The sequence below is a fragment of the Nansenia antarctica genome (assembly GCF_963989245.1).
Source record: "Nansenia antarctica genome assembly, chromosome: 1".
Taxonomy (NCBI): Eukaryota; Metazoa; Chordata; class Actinopteri; order Argentiniformes; family Microstomatidae; genus Nansenia; species Nansenia antarctica.
This window is the reverse complement of record NC_137674.1, coordinates 62,409,773-62,418,597: the sequence shown is the minus strand read 5'-3', so window position 1 is coordinate 62,418,597 and position 8,825 is coordinate 62,409,773. Positions and strand designations below refer to the sequence as shown.

Sequence of the window (8,825 nt, the reverse complement as noted above, 5' to 3'; positions counted from 1 at the left end):
GATAATCAATATTAGAATATGAATACATTGATGCTAACATTGATTCCAATAATATGAAATGGATACATTGTTGCAATCTCAGATTCGTTAAAAAGATGACCGCTAGATGGCGCCACAAGACCATAGCTCAGACCCAACATTTATTTTGTGCTTTATATTTTTTAGTGCATAGTTACTGTATACACAACACGAGTAGGCTATTAGATATTATGCTTTTTCTTATTTTTTGTGTCAATGGTTTATTCAAGAAGCTGAATACAGAATAATATGAAGAATTGTACGTTTTGGAGTGGTTATCACTTAATAATGAGCTTGGTAAAATAGATGCTGATCACCAGGTTTGCTCCTTTAGGCTCTGCGCTCCTCCCGGGCTGTGGTCTTCCTCCATCCCAGGGGACAGGATCTTTGATCCATGGCCTTCATTTTCAGTTTTTCTTTTAAATGGTCTTTCTCTTTGCATTCAGGTTGTTGACTGGTCTGTAACTGGTCTGTTAACTGGTCTCTCTCTGTAACGTGTGTGTGTGTGTGTGTGTGTGTGTGTGTGTGTGTGTGTGTGTGTGTGTGTGTGTGTGTGTCTGTGTGCGTGCGCGCACGTGTGTGTGTGTGTGTGTGTGTGTGTGTGTGTGTGTGTGTGTGTGTGCGTGTGTGTGTGTGTGTGTGTGTGTGTGTGTGTGTGTGTGTGCGTGTGTGTGTGCGTGCGTGCGTGCGTGCGTGTGTGTGTGTGTGTGTGTGTGTGTGTGTGTGAGTGTGTGTGTGTGTGTGTGTGTGTGTGTGTGTGTGTGTGTGGTGTGTGTGTGTGTGTACAGCAATCTGCGGATTCGCTCAATCTCAGAATAAACGTTGTCCTATGTATAGTGCAAGAAGATGAAATACAAAATAAAACCACAATAGGCTTGTGTCATCATAATTGTGTAGTAATGGAGAATTGTGCCTTATCATTTACACGGTAGGTGGTGCTAAATCCATACACATTTTGCAGGTACCCCCTAACCCGCTGATTTAGATCAAGCTGGACGGCATCCAGTTTAGTAGACTCGCAGCTCGACTAGAAGGCAGGTCCGAGAATATCTAGAGACCGGGGAGGGCATTCACCTTCACCGGCCCGTTAGTCTCTGTCTGAGAGCCGCGTCCTAGAGGAACCACCGGAGGACCTATGAGCGGAGCGGCGCGACAGACACAGCTCACGTCTCCCCAGCCGACTTTCCAAGAAATGTGCGTCTCGTAGATTCCCCCGCGAATAAAGGGGGCTATTTCTGCTCCAACAACTCATAGGAAAATGAAACGGCTTTGTCGAAAGCTGACTTTGGCTTTGGTGGTGCTTTTCTGGGTTAGCGCACTACTGTATTTGATATTGTTAAGTCGGAGGAAAGTATCGGACCTGGGTACCGCCGCGGTCGCACAATACAAAAAGGTAAGAAGTAGCCTATACACAGTTTGCTGCTGTCCAGACTTTTACCATTGCGTAATTAATGACATCTAGTCTATGCAACCCGCAAGTAATGTCACCTAAATTCTTAGGCACATCTACAATATTTCCTAAAGTTGGCCCCATGATATGAGTCGAGCGTATGAATGCGCGCAGGTATGTGCGTATTTCTAGGGAAATATTGATTTAGGCTTGAAATGGTGTCAGAATGTCCCCTCTGGTGAACACTACCTCTCTACGGTGCAGCACATGCCGTTCGACAACTTTCCAAGTTAAAACGGACGGGGGTTGTCATTTGTGTACAATAAAGTTGCAAAAGCGGTTGAACAACGTCATTCGATTATTAATTAATTATCGTTTGAAATAAATGTCTCTATGTCATATGTCATCTCTATTTATCTTCTACATGACAAGTGGTTATAATGTATTTACAGACAGTTAATAACGATAGGCCCCCTGTCTGCTGTTCTTAAACTCTGAATCAAATTGACGGTAATGTAGTGCCGGAGGAAAAAGGAAAGACGTAGGCAACGTAATGATAACTGTTTAATCAAAACAACAACTTGTACTCTCAGTACAGGACCAGAACATGGTTACCAAAACTCGTGTATCTAAACAGGAAGGTGCAACGTTAATAATCCTCCCCTCTGCCCCTAGTGCCAGAACTGGTTCCCTCCCACTACACAACCAACAGTAAGAGGAGAACATGAACCCATAATGTAGTCACTACACCAGCCCCCCCAGTGTTCACCTCAATATTGGAAATCCTCACGGCGAGGAGGGCGTATGGCCCGGCCCCTACGATCGTAGGTAAAGTCAGGAGGTGCGGGAGGAGGTGTGACATCGCCCATCACGTCCTCCTGCAGGGAAGGACGGGGGGCAGCGACGACCGGGGGCTCGCGAGCTGCGGGGGGTTGTCGGGGTCGGAGGGGGGAATGGCCAGGGCGCGGCAGGGGAGGTAGGACTGGAGGCCGGCCTCTGCGCGGTGGCAGGGCCAAGTCCAGGGGCAGTTCAAGGTCCAAGTGGGCCGGTTTGAGGCGATCAACGGACACACACTCAGGCCTACCCCCCATGTCAACCATGAAGTTCTTGGCTCCGGCCTCGATGACACGGAAAGGCCCGTCATAAGGAGGACGTAGTGGAGTCCTGTGGCCATCATGACGAATGAAAACGAACCTCGCTGAGTGCAGCTCCGGGGGCACCCTCGAAGTAGGGACACCATGCTGCGTAGTCGGGACCGGGACGAAGGTCCTGGCGCTGTCCAGCAGGGAGGCGCGCTGAGCGGCGGCGGACCAGGGCTCCGTTGACTTGGGAATGAAGTCACCGGGGACCCGCAGCGGCTGTCCAAACACCAGCTCAGCGGACGACGACTGGAGGTCCTCCTTAGGCGCTGTCCTGAGCCCCAGCATGACCCACGGCAGCTTGTCAAGCCAGTCGCTGTCCGTGAGGCTGGCTCGAAGGGCGGCCTTCATGGATCGATGGAAACGCTCACAGAGCCCGTTCGCCTGCGGGTGATAGGCGGTTGTGCGGTGGAGCTTGACCCCCAGATTCTCCGCCACCGCTGCCCACAGCTCTGAAGTAAACTGTGAGCCACGGTCAGAGGAGAGATCAGCAGGGGTGCCGTAGCGGGAGACCCACACCGCGATGAACGCCCGGGCCAGGTCGGGGGCTGTCGTTGAGGAGAGCGGAACTGCCTCCGGCCAGCGAGTCGTCCTGTCCACCATGGTAAAGAGATAGGTGTATCCGTGCGAGGGGGGCAGCGGCCCTACCAGGTCCACGTTTACATGATCGAACCTCCGCTCAGGCACAGAGAACTGCTCCAGGGGGGCCTTGACGTGTCGATGCACCTTGGCGCGCTGGCAGGCGATGCACGTGTCAACCCAGGCCCTCACATCCCTCTTGAGCCCATGCCAGACGAATTTCTCTGACACCAGCCGTGAGGACGGTTTCCTACCAGGGTGAGACAAGCCGTGTATCGCCTCGAAGGCGGGGCGCCTCCAGTTGGCGGGGACCACCGGTCGTGGCTGACCCATGGAGACGTCGCACAGGAGCGTGGCCCCTGCGTCACCGAAAACCACCTCTTCTAGGCGCAGTCCTGTGTCCGACAACTTGAGAGCCTGGACGGCGGGGTCGTCGGCCTGGTCTGCAGCCATGCGCGCGTAGTCCAAACCCAGTTGGACCGCACCAACCACCGCCCTGGAGAGACAATCCGCGACCTGGTTGGACTTCCCAGCAACGTGCTGGATGTCTGTGGTGAACTCGGATATGTAGGCGAGCTGGCGCTGTTGGCGGTCGGACCACGGCTCCGCCACCTTGGACATGGCGTGCGTGAGTGGCTTGTGGTCCACGTAGGCCGTAAACTCGCGGCCCTCCAGTAAAAAACGGAAGTGTCTGACAGCAAGCCACAGCCCGAGGAGCTCCCTGTCGAATGTGCTGTACCTTTGCTCTCTGGGAGACAGCTGGCGGCTGAAGAATGCAAGAGGCTGCCAGGCGTCCCCAACCCACTGTTCGTACACCGCTCCCACAGCAAAGTCAGAGGCGTCCGTGGTGAGAGCAGTGGGTGCCGAGGGCGAGGGGTGGGCCAACATGGCAGCGCGGGCCAGGGCCGCCTTGGTGTCCTGAAAGGCTTTGACACGCTCCGCCGTCCAGTCCACCAGCTGCTTCAGAGTCTTGCCCTTCTGGGCATCGTACAGAGGCCGCAGGATGTGAGCGATGTGGTGGAGGAAGCGATAGTAGAAGGTTACCATCCCGATGAACCCCTTGAGCTCGCTGATTGTGCTGGGGCGCGGGAAAGCAGCGACAGCTTCCACCTTCGAGGGGAGGGGGGTCACCCCCTCTGCGGAGACCCGGTGCCCGAGAAAGTCGATGGCGTTCCGTCCGAACTCACACTTCGCCGGATTGACAATCAGCCCATGTTGGCTGAGCCGTGTGAAAAGGGCCCGGAGGTGGGACAGGTGCTCCTCCTCCGTGGTGCTTGCGACGAGGATGTCATCCAAGTAGACGAAGAGGAATGGTAGGTCCCGGAGCACCGAGTGCATGAGGCGTTGGAAGGTCTGCGCCGCGTTCTTCAGGCCGAACGGCATCCGCAGAAACTCGAAGAGCCCAAATGGCGTGATTACGGCCGTCTTAGGGACGTCCTCGGGGTGCACCGGCACCTGATGGTACCCCCGTACCAGGTCCACTTTGGAGAAGAAGCGTTTGCCTGCCAGGTTCGCTGAAAAGTCCTGGACATGTGGGACCGGGTAGCGGTCAGGCTTGGACGCGTCGTTGAGGCGGCGGTAGTCCCCACATGGGCGCCACCCGCCGTCTGACTTAGGGACGATGTGCAGGGGAGACGCCCAGGGGCTGCTCGAGCGCCGAACGATGCCCACCTGCTCCATATGCGCAAACTCCGCCCTGGCGATGGCCAGCTTCTCCGGGTTGAGGCGCCTGGCCCTGGCGTGGAGGGGAGGCCCCTCGGTCTCGATGTGGTGCTCCACTCCGTGTTTCACCGTGGGCGCGGAGAAGGTGGGCTTGGTAAGGTCGGGGAATTCGGCGAGCAGCCGAAGGTACTGGTCACTTTCGGCGAGCGTATTGGACCACCCGCTGTAGACCGCCTCCCCCTGCGTACAGGCGAATGAAGCGAAAGTCTGTGAGTTGACCAGGCGCCTGTTCCCCACGTCCACCAACAGGTTGTGGGCGCACAGAAAATCCGCACCAAGGAGGGGAAATGTGACAGCCGCTATGACAAAATCCCACGAAAAACATTGCCCTCCGAAGCACACGTCCACCGCCCTAGTGCCGTAAGAGCAGATAGGTGTGCCGTCCGCGCCTGCCAACTGCGGACCACGCTCCTCCTTCGCCATATCCGATCTCTCTGCCGGAATGATGCTCCACTGGGCACCTGTGTCACAAAGGAAACTGCGACCAGAGGCGGTGTCTTGTATGAAGAGCAGCCTGTTGGTGACGCCAGCGCTCAGGGCCACTACTGAGCGCCGGCCCCGCCGTTTCCCGTCGGTCCGAAGGTGCAGGGTGAGCGGCACCGTTTGGCCTTGGCGCCAAAAGTGGCGTGGTAGAAACAATGGCCCGCAGCGTTACCCTGCTGGCCAGAAGGTCTGGCGTCATCCTTCGCTCTCCTGCGACGGTCGGGTGGCGGGGCGGCCGCGGGAGCGAGCAGGTCGGGGGACCGTTGAGGCATGGCCAAGACGAACCGGTCCGCCTCCCTGGCCAGGGCGCGGGGCTCCATGATGGCGGTGTTGGCCAGCGCCATCCTAACTTGAGCTGGCAATGTGCGCATGAACAGCTCTGTGAAGAGGATCATGGGGTCTTCTGTACCGAGCAGGTTTAGCATCCTCTCCATGCTCGCAGAAGGCCTCTCGTCACCCAAGTCCGACATGGCAAATAGGCGACGCACCCTCTCCGCAGTGGACAGTTCAAATGTCTCTAGAAGCAGGGCCTTGAGGCGCTCATATTTGTTCGTCGTCGGGGGAGCAGACAAAAAACCTACCACTCGAGCTGCGGTGGAGCTGCCCAACATTGCCACAGCATGGTTGTACCGGTCGTCGTCGTCATCGATGTCACTTTTATTGAAATGTGCCTCTACAATAGCAAACCATGCAGCAGGCGTTGAGTCCCAGAATTCTGGTAGCTTGAGAGTGGGAGTGTGCGCACCACGCGTTACCCTGACAGGGGATGGTGATGGCTGCCGCTGGTTCGAACGTCTTCCTCGCCCGGACATTTTGCAGGATTGTAATGTTCGTCGCTGGTTTTTGTACACAATTACGTTAACAAAAATCCACGTCGGGTCACCAGTGTAGTGCCGGAGGAAAAAGGAAAGACGTAGGCAACGTAATGATAACTGTTTAATCAAAACAACAACTTGTACTCTCAGTACAGGACCAGAACATGGTTACCAAAACTCGTGTATCTAAACAGGAAGGTGCAACGTTAATAATCCTCCCCTCTGCCCCTAGTGCCAGAACTGGTTCCCTCCCACTACACAACCAACAGTAAGAGGAGAACATGAACCCATAATGTAGTCACTACAGTAATGACATTCTGTAATGATATTATCAATTCGCTTTCCAGTTGCAGCTTGTAGCATAAACACCTGGGCATTCTTCTGTCCTCATGGATAAAAACACAATTAACCAGTCAGTCAGTAGCTCGAAGGTTGACCTGGAATATGTGGTCCTGAACGTTGTTTCGTTTGCAATAATGTACCTGCTGTCAGACAACCCTTTGTAACCTCATACAATCGACTTATTTTCTGTGACTCATATTCTAGAAATTAATTAAACGATCTTCACTTTATTTCATTTCATTCCAAATAGTGTTTGATTGAAAAGGAAAAACACAACATGTACTAGGATCATTTTATCGTTTACTTTATGAGTTGATGAGTTTAGTTCTTATTATATTCAGGTACATCAGTGGTGATTTCAAGAGATTTCTGTTCGAAAATGTCGGTTACTCATCCAAATGCCTCGGGTCAACACGGGAGTAGGGAGTGCTTTTAAGTGTCTAGCGGCTGAATGAGGGAATTAGACGTGTGAAGTGGCCACTTACTGTCTGGATTGATTGATTCCGTGTCAAAATGGTAGAAGGGCCTCCATTAGATGAATAAGTACTTCTTATTTGGGAGAATGTGTGGGGGGTTCTACTGTGAAGTTGAAATGTTCACGGAATCTGGAAGTCCATTGGCGTTCTGATGTGTGGAAAACATTTTGCGGGTAATTATTGGATTCAGTATAATGTGTGACGGCACGTCTCTCAGGTTAAATAGTGCACAAGGGAGCGATACAGCAAGGTACAAATGCAGTCTGTGGAGCCAAGAGGCCAGAACCTAAAATAGCTGTTTTATTATAAAATGTGATGGAGAAATAGCTGAACTGTAACATTCATTGTCAAATGCAAAGTTACAGTATAATGGGCAGCTAGAGGAATGGAAAGTCTGCACACACACAGTGTGTGTGTGTGTGTGTGTGTGTGTGTGTGTGTGTGTGTGTGTGTGTGTGTGTGTGTGTGTGTGTGTGTGTGTGCGCGTGCGTGCGTGTGCGTGTGCGTCTGTGTCTGTGTTGTGTATGGTTCTGCCATTCAAATTAAAATGTAATATTCCCATACAATGAAGGCAGACTGCATGAATTCATCCAGCCTTTGAAGAGCACACAGTGGTCTCTCTCCGTCCCCCACAAGCTCTGCCTTTTTGGGGGTCTTTGAGCTTCACCCAGTGCAATTTTTGAAGTCCAGACAGGCAGTTGAACAAATGAAGCTTATGCTTTCTCAGCAACCATACACTCTTTATCAGGATCAGGAGATTAAGTCTGTCTGCCATGAGGCTTTAAGTGTTTTACCTCGTTATGTGTTTGCGTGTTGAGAGTCGCTTTTTGTTGTTGTTGAGCACATCAGGGAGTCAGTCTTTTCCTGGAGTGTTCACTTCAATTCCTTGCATGCGCTTGTGCATTGCCGGGAGCAGTGGGTGGGGATGTTGTGGCTGCCTAACGACTGACTGTGGGGAGGTGTTTTAATGTTAGTTGTTCTTTAAATAAACTAAACGACAGACAGCACACTGTCATGATTTACTGCTGAAAGCCCATTCACCAAGTAACTGCAACCTCTCTACCTTTCTCAGCGATACAATGTTCTGGGTAGTAGGTTCTATCTCTTTAAAAAAAAAAAAAACTGTTTATTGGGTTTTAAAATTGTTCAGCAGTCATTCAATCATTCAATTACCCAACATAACAAAACAATCATGAATATGCATCCCCTCCTTCCCCCTCCCTCCCCTAAAGCAGAGCACATCACTCTCTCTCTCTTTGTTGATTCTGATTGCAATCTGATTCAAATTCACATTCACCTAGCAACTGTAACCTCTTTAACTTTATCACTCTCAACCCCTCCTCACACTCTTGCTTGCTCTCTTGCTATCTCTCTCTCTATCTCTCTTTCTCTCTCTCTCTCTCTATCTATATTATATATCTCCATCTCTCTCTTTCTCTCTCTCTCTCTCACTTTTTGTCTCTCTCCCTCCCCCCCCTCTCTCTATCCCTCTCCCTCCCCCCCTGTCTCTCTGTCATGAAAAGAGCCTATTCTGTCCTGTTCTTTCTGATTGCCCCTGCTCTCCGCACTCTGTGTGTCTTTCAGTAAGTCATGTCTGTTTCCAGTAGAACCATCTAGTTCTGTGAACAAACATGACAGATGTTCCAATCACAGTGTTTCTCTTGTGCATTACAATCCCAATGACTCCCAAATGCTACTCCAGACTACACCATTGGGATGATTCATTCTCTTTCTCTCCATGAAAAGTATTTTTTGTGCTTTTCCACTCATCACACTGTTCGCTGTTAGAGGAACAAGGGAAGGAGGGAGAATGAGTACAGGAGGAAGGGAAAGAAATAACAGGGACAGAAGGTAGACGTAA

General features: G+C 51.9%; 1 protein-coding gene across 1 annotated transcript in view; it reads left to right on the top strand.

Moving 5' to 3' along the window:
- Positions 1-1,128: 1,128 nt before the first annotated feature.
- Positions 1,129-8,825, top strand: part of galnt14 (UDP-N-acetyl-alpha-D-galactosamine:polypeptide N-acetylgalactosaminyltransferase 14 (GalNAc-T14)) — a 110,389-nt gene continuing 102,692 nt past the window's right edge. The window contains exon 1 of the mRNA XM_080549489.1: positions 1,129-1,411. Coding sequence (XP_080405615.1) covers positions 1,277-1,411 — 135 coding nt within the window. The 5' untranslated portion in view covers positions 1,129-1,276. The remainder of the gene's footprint in view (positions 1,412-8,825) is intronic.